Source organism: Scyliorhinus torazame, chromosome 9, assembly GCF_047496885.1.
Source record: "Scyliorhinus torazame isolate Kashiwa2021f chromosome 9, sScyTor2.1, whole genome shotgun sequence".
NCBI classification, from domain to species: Eukaryota; Metazoa; Chordata; class Chondrichthyes; order Carcharhiniformes; family Scyliorhinidae; genus Scyliorhinus; species Scyliorhinus torazame.
In genome coordinates, this window is record NC_092715.1 from 180,168,566 (window position 1) to 180,190,522 (window position 21,957).

The 21,957-nt window shown below is 45.8% G+C and overlaps 1 protein-coding gene across 1 annotated transcript in view; it reads left to right on the forward strand.

Annotated features, from left to right (window-relative positions):
* LOC140429611 (fibrillin-2-like) overlaps positions 1-21,957 on the forward strand; it is a 496,823-nt gene that overhangs the window by 345,731 nt on the left and 129,135 nt on the right. The window contains exons 23-32 of the mRNA XM_072516854.1: positions 1,489-1,614; positions 3,728-3,955; positions 6,760-6,885; positions 7,495-7,623; positions 9,643-9,768; positions 9,914-10,039; positions 15,296-15,418; positions 15,751-15,876; positions 16,100-16,225; positions 21,736-21,858. Coding sequence (XP_072372955.1) covers positions 1,489-1,614; positions 3,728-3,955; positions 6,760-6,885; positions 7,495-7,623; positions 9,643-9,768; positions 9,914-10,039; positions 15,296-15,418; positions 15,751-15,876; positions 16,100-16,225; positions 21,736-21,858 — 1,359 coding nt within the window. The remainder of the gene's footprint in view (positions 1-1,488; positions 1,615-3,727; positions 3,956-6,759; positions 6,886-7,494; positions 7,624-9,642; positions 9,769-9,913; positions 10,040-15,295; positions 15,419-15,750; positions 15,877-16,099; positions 16,226-21,735; positions 21,859-21,957) is intronic.

Sequence of the window (21,957 nt, forward strand, 5' to 3'; positions counted from 1 at the left end):
AACTCCAGCTGCTATCCTGTTCTCCCAAGTGGTTAAGGTGGGGTTGTTCTGGCTTTGCAGCTCATTGTCATGCCCAGTGCTCCCTCAACAAAATCCAGCGCGCATGCAAATGTGAAAATTTTCAACAACAACCACCCTTCTGGGCTACTTCCCAGGGGCAGGATTGAGGGGGGTGTTGGGGTTGTTGCCCACTCTCAAGGAGCTTTTAAGGCTGATTAAAGTGATTTAAGTGTATTATCAGAGGTCAACTAAAAAACTCAGGCACCACAAGGCATCAGGAACTAAGTCAGCTGCACGGAGGCGGTCTGCCGGCAACAGACCCGGGGACAAGGGGCCAGCATTCTAAGCAGGTTTTAAGACCCTCCCAGTTTGAGAGGTTTGACAGGCAGCACCTCAAAATGGAGACCCTGGCTTTCACTTGTCTGAACTACAAGTTGGCAACTTTGGAGGGCTTTCTATTGTCTCTGCAGCTCTGTGAGCCTGCCTGCCATTCTTAATTGGACAGCGAACCCACTCCTAACCACTAATCTATCAATTTGGGGAAAGTCAATGCAGGGTGACTGTCTTTCTCACACAGTGTAGGATTGTGAACCCCCAATGTCCTTGATATCAGGGGCGAGATTCTCCGACCCCCCGCCGGGTCGGAGAATCGCCGGGGGCTGGCGTGAATCCCGCCCCCACCAGTTGCCGAAGTCTCCGGCACCGGAGATTCGGCGGGGGCGGGAATCGCGCAGCGCCGGTTGACGGGCCCCCCCCCCCGCACGATTCTCCGGCCCGGATGGGCCGAAGTCTCGCCGCTAAAATGCCTGTCCCACCGGCGTAAATTAAACCACCTACCTTACTGGCGGGACAAGGCGGCGCGGGTGGGCTCCGGGGTCCTGGGGGGGGCGCGGGGCGATCTGGCCCCTGGGGGTGCCCCCACGGTGGCCTGGCCCGCGATCGGGGCCCACCGATCCGTGGGCGGGCCTGTGCCGTGGGGGCACTCTTTCCCTTCCGCCTCCGCCACGGTCTCCACCATGGCAGAGGCAGAAGAGACGCCCTCCACTGCGCATGCGTGGGAAGCCGTCAGCGGCCGCTGACGCTCCCGCGCATGCGCCACCCGGAGATGTCATTTCCGCGCCAGCTGGCGGGGCACCAAAGGCCTTTTCCGCCAGCTGGCGGGGCGGAAATTCGTCCGTCGCCAACCTAGCCCCTCAAGGTTGGGGCTCGGCCCCCAAAGATGCGGAGCATTCCGCACCTTTGGGGCGGCGCGATGCCCGTCTGATTTGCGCCGTTTTGTGCGCCAGTCGGCGGACATCGCGTCGTTTCCGGAGAATTTCGCCCCAGGTTCCAGACTCAGGGTAAAATCCTGCCCTTCATATTGTGTTTTCTCCACTTAACAGGATGGAATTCTGAATTTGTTTTCATTGTTGTGCCTATTTTTAAAAATATATTAATTAAAGCAATGGTAGGGACAAAAGAGTCACTTTCTTTTATCTCTTTGAATAGATGTGAATGAATGCACGGTCTTTCCTGGCATTTGCCCAAATGGGCGATGTGTGAATACTCAAGGATCCTTCCAATGTGAGTGTCCAGAAGGGCTGACCAGAGATGGAACAGGTCGAATTTGTGTTGGTAAGAGATAAATAATCTACGTTTTCTTTTAAATATAGCAAAGCTTGCGATCGATCTGTTCCTAAAATATCAGTTTGGATTTGCAAAAATTGAAAGAGAAACAGGACATTGTCCATGCACTTGGGCAGCACGGTAGCACAAGTGGCTAGCACTGTGACTTCACAGCCCAGGGTCCGAGGTTCGATTCCCGGCTTGGGTCACTGTCTGTGCGGAGTTTGCACGTTCTCCCCGTGTCTGCGTGGGTTTCCTCCGGGTGCTCCTGTTCTCTCCCACAGTCCAAAGACGTGCAAGTTAGGTGGATTGTCCATGATAAATTGCCCTTAGTGTCCAAAAAAGGTTAGCTGGGGTTATTGGGTTACGGGGATAGGTTGGAAGTGAAGGGTTTAAGTGGGTCGGTGCAGACTCGATGGGCCAGGTGGCCTCCTTCTGCACTGTATGTTCTATGTTCACTGTCCAGTGTTCAACTATTTTTGAAGCTCAAGGCCTCTGGGGCAGGGTGTGATATGGATGTATAATATGCCTTAGAGTATTCACTTCTACATTTCTATAAAATGCCGTAAGTACTTTGGACTGCCTGAGTTTTTTGAAATATAAAAATGCAAATATGTGTCATGAAATATTGCACATTACATCCAAAATTTACAGTGAAAGCAAAGAAACAGTTGATGATTCATCCCATCTAGCCCCAGTTCAGTGAGATCAAGGCTATTCTGTATCCTGACTCCATTCTCTTCCTTTAACTTCAGAGTTAATAACCTTGGTGTCAAAAATCTATAGTTACTTTCAGAAATTTGGTGCAGACTCGATGGGCCGAATGGCTTCCTTCTGCATTGCAGGAATTCTATGATTCTAGGGAAGTGGAGAACTTCATAAGGACATAAACAGGCTCGTGGAATGAGCCGACAAATGGGAGATGAAAATAAAGGAGAGAAAGAAGTGATTGTTTTTGGTGAAAGAAAACAGAGAAGCAATGTAAAATACAGGAAGGGCCAAAGGATGTATGTATGCATAGATGATTGATGGTGGCAGAACAAATTGAGAGAGCAGTTAACTAAGCATACAGCATGCCACATTTTATCAACAGAGGCATAACTTACAAAAGTAAGGAAGTTATGTTAAACTTGTATAAACCATTGCCACACGTTTAAGAAGGATCTGAAGGTGTTAGAGAGGGTGTAGAAAAGATTGATGACAATGGCTCAGGGATGAGGAACTTCAGTTACATAGATAGATTGAAGAAGTTGGTACTGTTTTCCTGAGAGTAGAGAAGATTGAGAGGAGATTTAATAGAGGTATTCAAAATCATGAGGGCTTAATCCTGCCACTGCTGGTATTTAACCAACAGCAAACAGGACAGTTGTCACGTGGGATGACCAAAAAGCAAACCCTGGCATGTTTGCTTGCGGGCTCCCAGGGATGGAGGCCCCATGTACGAAGGCACTCAATGTCTGACCAAGGATTCCGGCATTGGGAAGTGGGGACTCACAGAAAGATACCTACCTGTCCTTTCTTCTGGTTCCCCCACCCACCAACCAACGATCCGTGACCCCCATCCCACTTTCTCTCCCCTGTGGCCAGGGTCTCTGGTGGGTACATTTCTGGCAGACACCACTGACCTCCCCCCCCCTCCCTGTAGTGCTCCCTGCAGAGAGGAGCTGTTGGCCAACAGTTGTAGGGAACGGGACTTCTTGATCCCGGGGAAGGTTCACCGCTGGCCATCTAAGTGCCTAAATGGCACTTAATACGGGCCTTTCTCAAGAGAGACGATGAGCTTTCGCTGGCTCTCCATCTACCCGAGTTCTCCATCGCACAAGTTAAATTTTGCCCGATATGTAGGCTCCACAATGCACATTCAAATGGCAAACAATCGGAAAGTGATCCATGGATATAGGCCTAACCAACAGCATCAACAAAAATAAATGCTTTTCAATATATGGCCTTTATTAATCGCAAACAGGTGATTCTTGATATCCAAGCTCAATTGAAAGTAAATCTGCCTTTATATTTACTATCAAATCCTGTAATCATTTTGCTTTAAGTATACCAGATTACTGTGACATTACGGAAATTCCACAATAGTGCAGAATAGACAGTTATGTGATATGTTTTGTAGATATCCGCCTTGAGCAGTGTTATCTCAAGTGGGACGAAGATGAATGTGCTGAACCAGTTTCTGGAAGATTTCGAATGGATGCCTGCTGCTGTTCGATTGGATCTGCCTGGGGATTGGATTGTGATGAGTGCCCCAAGTCTGGGACTAAGGAATATCAGCTGCTTTGTCCCAGAGGCCCAGGATTTGCCAACAAGGGCGACATTCTAACTGGCAGACCATTCTATAAAGGTAAAATGAATGTCACATTTTCCTTAACAAACAAGAAGATTCATTCTGAAGAAGAAAACAGGATTATTTTATTGTAAAAACATTGAGAAGAATATCAGGCATGCGAGGAGGAGACGTTTATACAGTGTGTCAAACTTGTTTGTCGATCTTTTCAGCCTCTTTCTGTCCTCCTCACCAGTTGCATTCCCACCTAGCTTTGTATCATCAGTAAACTTTACTTTTTGACTCTTCATCTAATTCATTAATATAGATTGTAAATAGCTGAGACCCTAGCACTGTTCCTTGCAGCACACCACTAGTCACAGCTGCTAACTTGACAATTCTCCATTTATTCCTACTTTCTGCTTCCTGGTCTGTTAACCGCTCCTCTATCCATGCTAATATATCACTCCCAACTACATGTGTCACTATGTTGTTTATTAGTCCTTTGTGCAGCACCTTATTTAATGCCTTTTGGAAATCCAAGTATGCAACATCTACTGGCTCTCCTTTATCCCTCCAATTACTGCCTCAATTATTCCAATAAATTTGTCAAGCAGGATTTCCTTTTCATTAAAACCATGTTGACTTTTTCATACTTTCCTTTTCTAAGTGCATTGTTAAGACTTACTTAATAATAGATTCCAGCACTTTCCTAATGACTCCTGCCAGGTTCCCTGGCATCCTTTTTCCTTCCCTCTTTTCATGAATAGGGCTGTTACGTTTGCTAACTTTAAATCTACTAGGACCAAGCCAGAATCTATGCAATTTTGGAAAATTATAATCATAGCTTTCAGTATTTCTGCAGCTATCTCATTTTAAACACCAGGACGTAGGCCATTTTGTCCTGGGGATTTCTCAGATTTTTGTTCCTTGTGTTTCTCCAGTACTTTTTCTCTGTTGATATTAATAATCTTAATTTCTGCACTCTTATTCGCGCCTGGATAGAATTTGGGAGCTATTTTCAGCCCGCTTTCACCATCAGAGAGAACGGCAACACGTGCTGAAAATCCGGAGTGAATCGGGTTCTCTCCAAGGGAGATCGTGTTTCCGAATTTTCCCCGCTCCTCACCGCAAAGTCATGTGGTTCACGCCCACAAAGAGCAAGAACTTCATTCAAATACATTTGAATGAATTTTAATATGATTACCCAAACCCCCACCCCGCCACATTGTCCCCCTTTACTTAATATTCACACCATGCCGATGTAACATCACCTTGTCATCGTTTACAACAGCTTTAGAAATAGATGCAGTCAAGAGAATCGCTGGTCAAAGGTCAAAGTATAGCCCCAGGGGTAGCGGAACATGGCCTGGCTCATGTTGAAACTGGCAAGATGGCACAGTGCCAACCTATGCCACAGAGCAGTGCCAGGGGCAGGCCCTTGTGGAAGCACCATGTGGGTGTGGATCTCCACGTATGTATGGTGGTGGTGGGGGGTGGGGGGGGGGAGAGAGAGCAGGCAGTGAGGGGAGAACATGCAGGCACAGAGAGGAGCAGGCACTGAGGGTGGGGGGACGTATGCCAGCGATGTCTCAGTGGAGAGGGGGTGTTCCACTTTAGTTCTGATCGGGGCACCCTTTAAAGATGCCGGCCCGATCTCGGTGGAGTCGGGTGCCGGCTCTCTCAGGCCCCACCCCACCACACCCACTCATTTTGTTTCTTCAAAGAGGCTCAATATCTGGAGAGAAGACTGGTCTAAGCAGCTGGGGAACTGTGTGCCAGTTTCCAGTCTGAGCCTGAAACTTTGAAAAAATATGGTAAAGTTCTATCCTTTATTTCTGGTATGTAACTTGTGTCTTCCACTGTGAAGGCAGACACAAAGTATTTGTCCGGTGAGTGCCATTTCTTCATTCCAGGAGGTAATTTCTCTCCGAAGGGGGCCAACATTTACATTAGCTACTCCCTTTCTACGTACTTGTAAGATTTCTTAGAATCTGTTTTTATATTCCCGTTTATTTCTCTCGTTTTATTTTTCCCCTTTATGGTGGTCTTTGCTAATTCCTAAAACACTCCCCAGTCTGCTACTTTTGCAGGATTATAAGACTCTTTTAATATAATGCTACCCTTAAACTCCTGGTAAACTAATGAGTTATTTCACATTGAACGTTTGCTTTCTCAATTGAATATGTTATTGTTAAACATTTTGACTGGTTTCTGTAAATGTTTCTCACTTTTTATTTACCAACATGTCTTTTAGGTTTTTTTATCCAATCTACCTGCTCCTTCCTCATAGCTATGTAATTGGCCTTGTTTGAGTTTAAGATTCATGTTTGTGATTGAAGTATGTAATTTTCAAACGCAGTGTGGATTTCAATTGTATTGTGATCATGATTTCCCAATGGATCTTTAATTATGACATTAATTAAGCCTGCCTCATTGCAGAGCACTAGATCTAAAATAGCTTTATCCTAGTTGGGTCACCAACATAATGGTCCAGAAAACTGTCACAAAAGCTTTCTACAAGCTCATATTCCAGACCACTATTGCCATTTGATTGGGCCAAAGTGAAGATTAAAGTCCCCCACAACTATTACATTGCCTTTGTTGCAAACTCCAATAATTTTTAGTTTAATGCCCAGCCCAATGGTGTAATAACTATTCTGGAGGGGCCTATAAATTGCTCGCAGCATTTTCTAATTGTTGCTAATCCTAATCTCCACCCATTCTGATTCTACTTCCTGATTTTTGAACCAAGATCCTTTCTCACCGATGTCCTTATGTTGTCCTTTATTATCAGGGTTATCACTTCTCCTTTTTCCTTCTGCCTGTCTTGTCAAAATGCTGTGCACTCTGTGATAACTGTTGTTTTGTTGGCTTTACAGACGTCAATGAATGTAAAGTGTTTCAAAACCTTTGCAGTAATGGGAAATGCAGGAACACTATTGGCAGCTTTAGGTGTCGGTGTGACAGTGGATTTGCCCTGGATATGGAGGAAAGGAACTGCACAGGTAAGACACCTTGACCCAAATGGGCAGTACCAATGGCATCAACTGTACATTAAGGATAAACATGACACACACAACTGAAAGCAAAAGGAACACTGGATGAAATCCTACTGGTCCCATAGAGGCAGGCTTGAAATTGTAATAATAATAAGCTTTTTTTGTCACAAGTATGAAGTTACTGTGAAAAGCCCCTAGTCGCTACATTCCGGCGCCTGTTCGGGTAAGCTGGTACGGGAATTGAACCTGCGCTGCTGACCTTGTTCTGCATCACAAACCAGCTGTCTAGCCCACTGAGCTAAATTGGAATCAGAATCAAAAATAGAAAGAGGTCATCACGTCAGCGGACAATTAAATATTTGTCCATGGGTAAGAGTTTGGTCCAGAAAATAAAATGGAGCAGGCTCAAGGGGCCAAATAGCCTCCTTGTTATTTTATATGTGCATATATTTTGTATGTTTGTTGGTTATCAATGGCAATGATTACATGTCTGGCACTAATGGGAAGCCATAGGAGCACTGGAAAGCATAGAGTACACAAAACAAATTCATATAAATCTTTTTACTTCCTTCAGAATACTTCACCAATGAAATCTGTTTTTCTCCCTTTAACAAGACATTGATGAATGCCGCATCTCTCCTGATCTCTGTGGAAATGGAACTTGTGTCAATATGCCTGGTAGCTTTGAGTGTGAGTGTTTTGAAGGATTCGAGAGTGGATTTATGATGATGAAAAATTGCATGGGTAAGTATTTTCTCTTAATGTACTACATTATATGCCTCTGAAGGCATCCAGTAAAATGAATAGTACAGCACCATTTTTGGAATTATTTTCAGTTGCATGGCTTTCTGAAAAAGAAAAGCCAACCAACAGATGTAAACAAAGTGGGAGAGTACTATATAATCAGGAAAGGGACCAAATTAATACTCGTTATTTCCTCACAGGACAGGAAGAAAAATCAGCAGGCAAATCACTTTGGTCACTCCCTTAAACCAAACTGAAGGTTCACATAGACAGTCACCAGAGTGCAAACTGCCTACTTTTGGCTCAATCAAGGAACGACATGGCGGAATCTACAAATATAAAATTTGATTCATTTTCAAAAACTGAGGTGGAGATGTTACACTACCTTAAGGTTTATCCCAACAACAGTATTTTAATTCCATTGTCTAGCCTTTTGTTCGACCGAAATTGCAAAACACTGCTGCTGTTTTTGAGAATGAAGCAAACATTTTAGAGTCACATGGTAACCACCATTGAGAAAGTTAATAACCATATGTTACTTGTTTTCCAGCAGTAATTATGACACTGGTCTAAAACATGAGTTGCAGCTAATTTTTTTCTGATATCAGGCAACATTTTAAAAAGGTCTTAATTTAGCTGCATTCCTCATATGATCAATTCACAATCTGATCCATACCTATAGGTAAAGATATCAAGCAGGCTGTGAGGTCACTCAAATCATATTGTAGTCTGAGGATTGAAAACAGCTTATCCCTCTCCTCCCAGTGTTGTGTGTCCCTGAGAGTAGATACTTCATTTCAGGTGCACAGAAACTCCGGGTGCGATCGAACAGCCTCATCGCACCGGACATGGTGAGGTGACAAGGGTGTTAAATCTTGTGAGATGCCTCTCGCGAGATTTGTGATGCTTGGAATGCCTCGTGCGATCTAACGAGACGTCGTGATCTGCATATCATCCTCACTGGGCGAGATCCAGGTTTACATATTAAAGTGAGCCCGCGCTTGGAGGCCTCGCCATGCCGCCATTTAGCGCACAAACATAGACCAGGCGTAATGGCAGCTGGGGTGTCCCCAAGGCCATTGGAGGCCCCGGGGTGGTTGAGCTCCGGGCGGCCTGGCACTCCCGCTGGTACCTGGACACTTTGGCACTGCCAGCCTCGCATTTTGGCTTTGCCAGCTGGGCACCCGGGTAGTGGCACTGCCAGGGTTACAGGCTGGCAGTACCCAGGTGCCAGTTTGCCCATGCCAGGGATTAGACTCAGGGGTGCCTTGCCCTTGAGATGAGGTGAAGGTGGACTCGAGGATCCCATAAGAGGTAAGTTGGGTTGTTGGAGGGATTCGGTGGCCATGGTGAGGAGTCCGAGGTGGGTCGAGAGATTAAAACGCCGTCCTGATCTCTTTCTGCATTGACAAGCTGAGCTCGTCAATTCAGGAAGTGAGGTAAGTGCGGCCTCAACGGGGTGTTCCTTAACGAGGCAAAATAAACGGAGTCCCATTTGTTAGCGGGGCCGTTCTCGGTGCTGCCAGTGCTGAGAAACACCCCGCTATACGCGCCAAAACCGGGACTCTGTTTCTGGGAGTTACATCGTGCCCAAATGGTTTTCTTAGTAATTTGGTTTGGACAATTTTAACCACGGTAATAAATTTTCAGTCAGCTAGATCATTAAAAGGGAAAACGGATGTTGAGTGGGAACCGGGGAAGAAAATAAAAATACATCGTAAAATGAGGAAAAGGAATGCAATAAATAAACTCCACAATATTGTGTCCTTTAATATCTATAGAAGGGCATCCAGGTGTAACATTTCATTGTTAGTATTTACACACAGATGTGAAAGAGCAGCTGATTTTAGATTTTTGGACCAATAGTCAGATATTGGAGGATAGGAGTTTTAATAAGCATGTCAACAAATTTTGGTAATATCAAGAACCTACCTTATTCTTATGGTGCTATATTTCTGATTCAACTGCTATGTCATCACAAGCAAATATCCTTGTGTTATTTTTGCTTTCTCCCTGCAGATATTGATGAATGTGAGAGGAATCCTCTTCTGTGCCGAGGTGGAACTTGTATAAACACAGAGGGCAGCTACAAGTGTATATGCCCCCCAGGGCATGCGCTTACTCCAGATGGCAGTGCCTGTGTTGGTAAGAGAAACCAGGTTACACACTAGAGATGAGTTAACTACACATTACTGCTATTTATTTTAAGTCATTCATTTTTTTTGTCATTGACCCAGAAACTGCTTTCTACAATATGTGAAGTTTTCATCTTTCTTTCTGTCTTTTTCAGATATCAATGAGTGCTCCCTCAGTGACAACCTCTGCAGAAATGGCAAGTGTGTCAATATGATTGGAACTTATCAGTGTGCTTGCAACTCTGGATACCAGGCTACTCCTGACAGGCAAGGCTGCGTTGGTAAGATTCTTTGAAGTATATATAGTTGAGTTCTCGCATTATTTTCTTACTCACTGTGTGGATATCTAGGTTTCTATTGTCATGTCAATCGCTTTGTAAATGCAGAATGAATTATAGTTTGGAAACATAGATATATAGAAAATAGTTGCAGGAGCAGGCCATACGGCCCCTCGAGACTGCGCCAACATTCAATATGTTCATGGCTGATCATGCAAGTTCAATATCTCATTCCCGCTTTCTCTCCATACCCCTTGATCCCTTTAGGCGCAAGGGCTACGTCCTGCACCCTCTTAAATATATCCAACAAACTGGCCCCAGCAGCTTCCTGTGGTGGAGAATTCCACAAGTTCACAACTCTGAGAGAAGAAGTTCTTTCTCATCTCAGTCCTGAATGGCTTACCCTTTATTCTTAGGCTGTGACCCCTGGTTCTGGATGTCCCCAACATCGGGAACATTCTTCCCGCAACTAGCCTGTCCAGTCCCATCAGGATTTTATATGTTTCTATGAGATCCCCTCTCATTCTTCTAAACTCCAGTGAGTACAAGCCCACTCTATCCAGTCTTTCTACATATGTCAGTCCTGCCATCCCGGGAATTAGCCTAGTGAACCTTCCCTGGACACCCTCGATATCAAGAATGTCCTTCCTCAAACTAGGAGACCAATACTGCACACAATACTCAAGATGTGGCCTCACCAAGGCCCTGTATAACTTCAGCAAGACATCCCCACTCAAATCTACTCGCTATGGAGGCCAGCATGCCATTAGCTTTCCTCACCGCCTGCTGTGCTGCATACCAACCTTCAGCGACTGCGCCACCATGACACCCAGCTCTCGTTGCACTTGCCTTTTTCCGAAACTGCCACCATTCAGATAATCTGTCGCCTTTGTTATTGCCACCAAAGTGGATAACCTCACATTTACCCACATTATATTTGCCAGGTATTTGCCCACTCAGCCAGCCTGTTAAAGTCACCCTGCAGCCTCTTTGCATCCTCCCCACAGCACACACTGCCACCCAGCTTAGTGTCATCTGCAAATTTGGAGATATTGCATGAAACTCCTTTGTCCAAATCATTAAAGTATATTGTGAACAGCTGGGGGTCCCAGCACTGAACCCTGTGGTACCCCACTAATCACTGCCTACTGTTCTGAAACGGACTCGTTTATTCCCATTCTCTGCTTCCTGTCTGCGAACCAGTTCTCTATCCACGTCAATACATTACCCCCAATACCCATGAGCTTTAATTGTGTTCACTAGTCTCTTGTCTGGGACCTTGTCAAAAGTATTTGGAAAGTCCTGGGGCGAAATTCTCCCGAAACGGCGCGATGTCTGCCGACTGGCGCCCAAAACGGCACCAATCAGACGGGCATCGCGCCGCCCCAAAGGTGCGGAATGCTCCGCATCTTTGGCGGCCGAGCCCCGACATTGAGGGGCTAGGCCAGCGCCGGAGGGATTTCCGCCCGCCAGCTGGCGGAAACGGCGTTTGTTGCCCCGCCAGCTGGCGCGGAAATGACATCCCCGGGCGGCGCATGCGCGGGAGTGTCAGCGGCCGCTGACAGTTTCCCACGCATGCGCAGTGGGGAGAGTCTCTTCCGCCACCGCCATGGTGGAGGCCGTTGCGGAGGCGGAAGGGAAAGAGTGCCCCCACGGCACAGGCCCGCCCGCGGATCGGTGGGCCCCGATCGCGGACCAGGCCACCGTGGGGGCACCCCCCCGGGGTCAGATCGCCCCGCGCCCCCCCCCCCCCCCCAGGACCCCGGAGCCCGCCCACGCCGCCTTGTCCCGCCGGTAAATACCTACTTTAATTTACGCCGGCGGGACAGGCAATTTCTCGGCGGGACTTCGGCCCGATTCCCGCCCCCGCCCAATCTCCGGTACCGGAGACTTCGGCAGCCGGCGGGGGCGGGATTCACGGCGGCCAACGGCCATTCTCCGACTCGCTGGGGGGTCGGAGAATGACGCCCCAGATACACAGCATCCACTGGTTCACCATTGTCTACTGGTCACATCCTCAAAAAATTCCAGTAGATTTGTCAAGCATGATTTCCCTTTAATGAATCCATGCTGACTTGGACCAATCCTGTCCCCATTTTCCAAATGCTCAGTTATTTCATCCTTAATAATTGACTCCAGCATTTTCCCCACCAGTTTAACCGGTCAATAATTCCCCCTTTCCTCTCTCCCTCCTTTTTTAAAAAGTGGGGTTGCATTAGCTTCCCTCCAATCCAGAGGAACACTTCCAGAGTCTATAAACTGCTGGAAAATGACCACCAATGCGTCCATTATTTCTAGGGCCACTTCCTTAAGTACTCTGGGATGCAGATCATCAGGCTAAACAGGTTTAGTGTTACAGCTTTGCTCCAAATTTCAAACTTTAGTTTTTCTTCACCAGTCCTCAGAGAAATGACTTCTGAGGACAGAAGTAAGTCACAGCAGCCTCAACTTCCCGTCCCCATTTGTTGTGTTAGAAAGTTGTTGGTGCCAAATCTCGCTTTTATCCATCTTCCAGCACCAGTCCTCTGCCTAGAAATTGGTTGGCACTGGGATGACAGTGTGGGCAAGGCACAGGAAACAGTCTCTTTAGTAGAACAGGTATTGGACTTCAGGGGCGGGATTCTCCGACCCCCGCCGGGTCGGAGAATCGCCGGGGGCTGGCGTGAATCCCGCCCCCGTCGGTTGCCGAATTCTCCGGCACCGGATATTTGGCGGGGGCGGGAATCGCGCAGAGCCGGTTGGCGGGGCCCCCCCCGGCGATTCTCCGGCCCGCAATGGGCCGAAGTCCCGCTGCTGTCAACCCATGCCAGCCGGCGTGGATTGAACCACCTTTGGGACAGTGGGACACGGCGTCGCGGGCGGGCTCCGGGGTCCTGGGGGGGGGGGGGGGGGGGCGCGGGGTGATCTGGCCCCGGGGGGTGCCCCCACGGTGGCCTGGCCCGCAATCGGGGTCCACCGATCCGTGGGCGGGCCTGTGCCGTGGGGGCACTCTTTTCCTTCCGCCTTCGCCATGGTCTCCACCATGGCGGAGGCGGAAGAAACCCCCTCCACTGCGCCTGCGCGGGGATGCCGTGAGCGGCTGCTGACGCTCCCGCTCATGCGCCGCCCGGCAAAATCAGTTTTGCACCAGCTGGCGGGGCACCAAAGGCTTTTCCCGCCAGCTGGCGGGGCGGAAATCAGTCCGGCTCGGGCCTAGCCCCTCAAGGTGAGGGCTCGGCCCCTCAAGATGCGGAGACTTCCACACCTTTGGGGCGGCGCGATGCCGGACTGATTCGCGCCGTTTTTGGCGCCGGTCGGCGGACATCGTGCCGATATCGGAGAATCCTGCCCCTAGTTTCATTTATATCATACAGGTGAACTGTAGATACCTGCCAGTATCCCCAATCTACTCACTGGTGAAGACAACATGATTTTGGAGCCATTGTTAGGATTGGGATGAAGTGGGATAAGCAGAAGAGGAGGTGAAGCCACTGGGAGGGAGGTAGAGTGCCTGAGAGAGGGTGAGAGATAGTGTCCAGAAATGGGTAGCAGGTGGAGCCAGGTAAGGCTGCCATCAGGTAATGGAGCAAGGCAGCAGCTGGATGAAGATGGAAGCTGCAACCTGGAGAGGGAGCGAGACAGTGGCCATTAGCAGTGAGGAGGAGGTAACCATGAGGCTTACCTGAATCATAGAATCAACAGTGCAGAAGGAGGCCATTGAGTCTACACCGACTCTTGGAAAGAGCACCCTACTTAAGCCCACACCTCCACCCTTTCCCCATAACCCAGTAACCCCACCTAGCCTAAGGGCAATTTAGCATGGCCAATCCACCTAACCTGCACATCTTTGGGCTGTGGGAGGAAACCCACGCAGACACGAGGTGAATGTGCAGACGCCGCGCAGACAGTGACCCAAGCCGGGAATCGAACCTGGGACCCGGGAGCTGTGAAGCAACTGTGCTAACCACTGTGTTACCGTGCCACCCCTACCGTACCGTAAGTGATGGTTGGTACAGTACTTTGTTTCAATGTGGAATTGAGAGATGTGCTTGTGTATATCACAGAACCAAATACAGCTGCAATCTCTCTGAGCAAAATGGTAGGCCTGGTCATCCTGAATGTAGCTAGTTGGAATTATCTCTCTCCCTCCCTAACCCACCAGTTGACTATTGCCAGTTCATTTCCAGCATGAGGTCTAACTAATATTACCACTGCATCCTGGGGACATCATAAAGGAAGTTACAGTACGTTTGCGAAGTGTCAATAACGTCCCTAACAAATCCTATGGAGGAAGAGGATCTTGATGGACCTCCTCACCCTCATTTCTGCCTCCTGCACTTACCTGCTGAAGGCCCAAGTCTCAGATAAGACCGTGGAACATCAACTTTGATCGGGGTACTTTTGCCCATTAAGGCCTTTTGTTGGCACTTATGATGGTGCAGTGAGGCTCTGCTATACCATTGCGAGGATTCTTCTCCTATGTACTGGCCGGCTGCTTCTTAATAAGGGGAGTACTGTGGGAGCCCATTGTGCATGCTTGTTCTCACCCCCCTCCCCCACAAACCTCCACCCCGCAACTCCCACACATAACTAGAATGAATTTCTATTGATCAGGAGCTGTTTGTTGTAAGTATATATTAAATAGTTGGTGAGTATTTCACCTGATTTTCCTGTAAGTTTGTCTATTGGCATCCGCAGAATGATTTGCCTTTATTTATGTCTCTCCTTTCTGTGATTAAGAAAGACAGTCCTGATATTCACAGCCCTTTGTTGAGAAACTCACAGGCCTAGTTTCCTTACCTTTATTTATCCTGCTGTCCATCCCTGTGGTTCACCCTTTCCTCGACCTCTCACTATGTTGAATTACATCACTTCCTACGCTAAAATTTCCCAGGACCTTTACCTTGAATTACTTAACACCCACTCTTCGGTCTCCTTCCCACTCCGTCAATTTACAATCTTTTAAAGTATAAGCTTGAAACCACCCAACCTCATCATCTCTTTTAGGGAGTGGATTTCCTGGGCTTCACCCATTCCATCGCAAAACTTTGGGTTCCTGCTAAGGTTATGGCAGAAGACCAGGAAAATCACCCAGAAATTTCAGCCCCCTATTCTTCTCAAACTTGATGATGTACAACACACTGGGACTTATCCCTTAAGTTCCACAATGAAATAAAATAGGTGTTAAAATTGCAATCAGAATATCTACTTTTATGCATGTCATCATGAGAAATCTGAAGTTTAACTGGGATTTTTTGCACCACCCATTTCATATTTCAGATATTGATGAATGTACCATCATGAATGGAGGCTGTGACACACACTGTACCAATTCAGAAGGCAGCTATGAATGCAGTTGCATTGAAGGCTATGCTCTTATGCCTGATAAGAGAACCTGTGCAGGTAAGCTGAGAAAGGATTATTTTTAATTCTACCACACAACATCAAGTGGTTCTGCGTTTTAAAATAATTCAGATCAGCCATTTCCATTATTTCTGCAGATGGTATCTACTGTTAACCTGTAAGATGTCCCTGACTAAGTAATAATAATCATCAAGGTTCCTATACCATCTCGACAGTCACCAGTGAACGCAATAATATCTGAGAAATAATAATCATACACAATTTATTATGCAATAGAGTTTACTGAGATTATGGCTATTTAACAGTTTAAGAGGAAAGGGTATTTGAAATCCTGACTTTCATTCATTGTGCACCTTGTCTTGTTTCACCAGACATTGATGAATGTGAGGAAAATCCTGATATCTGTGATGGTGGGCAATGCACGAACATCCCTGGGGAGTACCGTTGCCTGTGCTTTGATGGATTCATGGCTTCTATGGACATGAGGACCTGCATTGGTAAAGGCCAAGATGATTATGGCATAGCAATAATTGTTTACCTTGATGATCAACCAGGTTCTGCTTTTTTCATAATTGATAATATTTTGTGTACGTTTAACACAAAGTAAGTGAATTGTAGCAGTTTTATATAAATCTAGAATGGTTGTTGTGCAGCAGAAATGGGCTTTACAAAGTTAAATATAAATGCTGTTGAAAATGACCTCAAGTTATGTCATTGCAGATGTGAATGAATGTGACTTGAATTCTAACATCTGTCTCTATGGCGATTGTGAAAATACCAAGGGTTCCTTCATCTGCCATTGTCAACTGGGATATTCTGTGAAGAAGGGAACAACTGGATGTTCAGGTAGGGCTAACCCATTACTGGAAGATGTGAATCTCATTGAAAAATGTTTCTTCTTTCCTTTGAGGGTGGTAAATAATATGATTTTAAATATAAAATATTGTTAATTGAGTACAATTTTATGAGTACACAGTGATGCTAGAAACTTCTCCCCAACAGTGCATTTTGAAAAATTAAGGCCACACTTCCACAATATCCTGATAATTACCAGCAGCGGGTGAGATTCTTCACCACTTGTAAGCACTCAGAAATATACCCAATGCGTTACTCGGTAATTATTGCTGCACTGTTATTGCTAATTTGACAAGTTATACATTTTTTAGTTTATGCAAAGATAAAATGCTCAACTTAAATTTAAAGTTTAACCCAAGGAACTGAATTTCATTACAGGTGTGTGCAATAAATTTTCGCCTGTTAAGAATGTTATGTATCGGCATGGTGGCTTAGTGGTTAGCACTGCTGCCTCACGTGCTGAGGACCCAGGTTCAATCCTGGCCCCGGGTCACTGTCTGTGTGGAGTTTGCACATTCTCCCCGGGCCTGCGTGGGTCTCATCCCCGCAACCCAAAAAGATGTGCAGGCTAGGTGAATTACCCACACTAAATTGCCCCTGAGTTGGAAAAATAATTGGGTACTCTAAATTTTAAAAAAAGAATGTTATGTATCCAGGATTGAAGAAGATTCAAAGTTAGGTGGATAAGTAAGCTGCGAATAGGATGCAAAAAGGCTGCAAAGTCATGCTGACAGGTTATGTGGCTGAGCAATAACATGGCAGATGGATCAAAATTTGCAGAATGAAGTTACACACTTTAGTAACAGAAGTAGAAAAGCACAATGTTTTTTGAAATAGTGAGAGACTGGGAACTGTTGGTGTTGAGAGGATCCAGAGCGCTCTTGCACCTGAATCACAGAAAGTTATCATTCAGGTACAACGAGCAATTAGGAAAGTGAACGGTACCTTAATCCAAGTGGATTAAGGTATAAGAATAAAGAAATCTTAATCCAATTATATAGTCTCGATGAGACAACACCTGTCGTGTACAGTATTGGTCTGTTTTCTTCAGGAGGTATGTACTTGTTTTAGAGGGAGTGGAACAAATGTTCACTCGACCCATTCACAGAAAATTAGGAAAAAGCCATTCAGCCCTTTGAGCCCATTCCACTATTAAATAAGATCATGACTGATCTGGTTGTGGTCTCAGCTTCACTCCCCCTTCCCCACTCCACCCTCCCATAACTCTTGACTCCCTTGTCTATCAAAAATCTATCTAACTCATAGCACGTCCGGGACTAGTCCCCAACCTGTGCTAGGATACCAGACAGAAACCCCAATACTTTTTTTACATTTATAAGACTGAGGAAAGGACACATCGTTCCAGGAGTGATTACACATACAATGTATTAAAAGAAACGTCATTATTAACACAGTATTAAAACTACCCTAACATCACAGAAATATAGCTTACAGTTACCCATTAAACAATACTTACCAATAAAATGAAATATTTTAACTCCTAACTGCTATCTTTTAATCTCCACTCAAGTAACCCCCATCTCAGGTCAATATTTACTTTCAGATACAGTCAGCAAACGCAAGGGTACCTGCTCTGCACTTCAATAAAGTTATTTTTAAAAGACTGATTGGAGAGAGATAAAAATCTGGTCAGGAAACAGCCTGCAGATTATTGTCTGTGTCAGACTACTGTTTGACCTGCCAGCCTTTTCAGAAACTGCTGTTCTGATCATAGAAAAAACCTTTTTTTAACTAAGAATCTGCTAATCTATTGACATCCCAATATTAACTGAACTCCAAAACTGAAACTCAGTACCTGACTGCTTCAGCCTGGCCCCTCCTATTGCTACATTATTGATATCATACTCAAATTCCATGACTTAATTACTTAAGTTTAAATCAATGTCTCTAATTATCTACTCCCCAGAAGTCATAGCAAAAACCCATTAGGCCTTTACTTGTGAACATAAACATGGTTTGATATAATGATGATCACACTTTTACGATGCTTTAATTATATCTCTGGAGCCCAATATCTTTTAAACCAGGACTTTTGAAAAATATTACTGCAGCAGATGCATACACACACTAACCCAGGTTTTTAACCCTTATTGCGCCAAATACACATAATACAACTATGTCCCCACGCCATTGTGAAAACCGTGGTCTTTCATGCCAGGAAAACTGGCGTCAAAAGGCCACAGATCACAGCCTTGCAGGGGGCTAGCAGGCAGCTGTCGTGGAGTTCGCAGCTCCAGGTGCTGATACAGCCCCCCGCACTTACGGGTCAGAGGCCGCGCATGCGCATGGCGGTGGCCTCCAGCGGCCGCGTCGTGCTCCATGGCGGACTCAGGCCGCGGACCTGGACCGCGGAAATAGTGCCCCTGATAGGCCGCTCACCCGACCCGGACCTCCTGCACAAAGAAAACCCAGTCCCGAATGAGGCCCCCTGCTCTCCGATTGGTCCTCCCCCGACTGTGGCGGCCCCGGACTGAGCCTCCACGTGGGTATCATGAATGGTGGGACCATGAGTGGTCCATGCCGTCGGGAATTCGGCTGGTCAAGGATGGAGAATAGTGGGATGGGCCTCAGGCAATGGCCTGAGGCGGTGGATAATCAGAGTGGCGTACATCCCAAGAATGAGCCAAATAAACCTTCTCTGAACTGTTTCTAACACAGTAATATCCTTTCTCAGAAAAGGAGTGAAACACACAGTCCACACGTGGTCTCACCAAGGCCCTATAGTGAAACTTTCCTCCTTTCTAATGCTTTCCTCAGCACTGAACCCTGTGGCATTGCACTCGTCACACCTTTCCAACCAGAAAAAGACCCATTTATCCTTACACTCAGCTTTCCTATTAGCTAATCAATCTTCTATCCATGCTAATTGGTTGCACAATTTTGCAATAACCATTTATATATGGCACCTTACAAGATGTCATTTTGAAATCCAAATACGTCATATCATTAGGTCCTCCTTTATCCACCTTGTTTGTTACTTCCTCAAAGAACTCTAATAAGTTTATTCAACGCAATTTCTCTTTCACAAAACCATGTTGTCTCTGCCTGAGCCCATTATGATTTTCTAAGTATTCTTATATAATCCCCTTATAAATGGATTCTAGTAATTTCCCATGACAGATATGAGGCTAGAGTTAGGATATCATTTCCTGCTTTCTGTATCCATGGGTTGAGGGAATTGTTCTTTGATGAGAGATTGAGCGGACTAGGCATATAAATCTCTAGCATTTAGAAAAATAAGAGATGATCTTCAGCATCTTCAGCTGCATCATCAATAACCTTCCATCAGAAGGTGAGAAGTGGGGATGTTTGCTGATGATTGCACACTGTTCAGCACCATTTGGCACTCCTCAGATACCGAAGCAATCCATGTCAATATCCAGGCTTCAGCAGACAAGTGGCAAGTAACATTTGCACCAAAGAAGTGCCGCACAATAGCTATCTTCAACAAGTGAGAATCTAACTGTTGCCCCTTGACATTCAACGCCATTACCATCGCTGAGTCCCCCACTATCAACATCCTAGGCGTGACCATTGACCAGAAACTGAATGGGGCTAACCACATAAATACAGTGGCAACCAGAGCAGATCAGAGGCTAGGTCTCCTGCAGTGATTAACTCACCTGACTCGTCAAATTCAGTCCACCATCTACAAGGCACAAGTCAGGAGTGTAATGGAATATTCTCCCCTAACCTGGGTGAGTGTAGCTCCAACAACACTCAAAAAGCATAACACCATCCTGGGCAAAGCAGCCCACTTGATTGGCATCCTTCCATAAACATTCACTCCTTTCACCAACGATGAACCATGGCAGCAACTCACCACTCCTTGGGCAACATCTTCCAAACCCATGACCGCTACCATCTAGAAGAATGCATGGGAACACCACCACCTGGAAGATCCCCTCCAAACACTGACCATCACTCACCATCCTGACTTGGATATATATCACCGTTCCTTCGCTGCCACTGGGTCCAATGCTGGGACCCCATAACAACACTGTGCACGTATCTACTTCATAGGGACTACAGCGGTTCAAGAAGGCAACTCACCACAACCTTCTCGAGGGCAATTAGGGATGGGCAATAAATGCTAGCCGAGCCAGCGACACCCACATCCTGTAAATGATTTTTTAAAAAAGATCACAATGAAAAATTTAACATTCTTAATGGGTTTGAAAGGGTGGATGTTTCCCCAGTTGCAGATTCTAGAACTAGAGGGCCACAGTATCAGAATAAGGAGTCGCCCATTTTGGACTGAAGTGATGGGAAGTTTCTTCAATCAAAGAATTGTGAATCTTTAAAAGTCCCTTCACGAGAGCTATAGATGCTCAGTTGTTGAGTATATTCAACCCAGAGATAGATTTTTGAATAGTAAGGAAACCAAAATATATGGAGACAGTGTGGCTGGATGGAATTGAAGTTGAATATCTTGGGCAGGATTCTCTCAGCCCACGCCGGGTCGGAGAATCGCCGGGCCGGGCGCGATTCGCGCAACGACGCCCCTCCTCCTGTAGGGCAGAGGATCGCTACACATAGCGGTCCGATGACGCCGTAGTTAAACTCTCCAGTTTTTACGACGGCGACAACACTCTGCCTTCAGATGGGAGAATCCCGCCCAATTGCATGGTAGAGTAGACTGAGGGCCAAATGGCCTATTTCTGCTCTTAATTCTTATGTTCTTTTTAGAGAGGGTACACCATGTAATGGGTAGAGTTTGAGTTTGTCATTCTCAAAAGGACAATCTCCTGATTCCAGCAATAATATTGTGAAGTGGTCCCAAGCATCTCAGACAGTGAGACGGAAAATTGAAGGGCTGCTTTGATTTAATTTTCAATGGTTAATTACAAAAATCAATGGCAGAGAGACATTTTGAGAGCAGGTTATCCATTGTAGCCTCTCAGGTCTGGTTGCTGTAGAGAGATCAGTGATGGAAGGAAGAGTGCACTGGGAAAAAAGTAATAAAATCAAGAAAAATAATTCAACCTCAAAATTATTTTGGTGGCTGAAGCATGAATGCCAACACATGCATGTTTTGTTGATATAAGAGAATAGCTTTTCTGTAATCAATGAAGACATTCCTTCTCTATATAATATCAGAGAAAAAGCTGGCTATTGTACAGGATTTGCAAATACAGTACACGCCCAAGTATCCAGTGAGCTGAAATGAGTGAATCTGACAGGAATTCGCACTGCAATATACCGAGAAATTGTTCACATTCGCACAAGCATTTCACCTTTCTGTTGTGTGAAATGCACACAAGGAAGCATTGGATGATTGTAACTTCACCAAAGAGTAGTCTGGAGTTCGTTCAGTAATTTGTATGAAATATTTAATCCTACAGAACAGCTTATCAATCAGCAGCGCAGTTTTTTCAATATTTTGGTCTGAGTGGCTTTAGCTAACAGGATATATCATCCCAAATTATTGTTAACTTCGAAATGTATCTTCTGTTACTACTTTGTTTGTAACCTTTTAGACATTGATGAGTGTGAAATTGGAGCCCACAACTGTGATATGCACGCTTCATGTGTCAATATTCCTGGAAGCTTCCAATGCAGCTGCCGTGAGGGATGGGTTGGTGATGGAACCGTATGTGTAGGTGAGTGCTTTGTTATTGAGCATGTTGCGGACAGGGGAGAAACAGGCAAACTGTACTTACTTCCTCTCTCCACCTGTCCATAAAGCAGAAGGTGTTTCA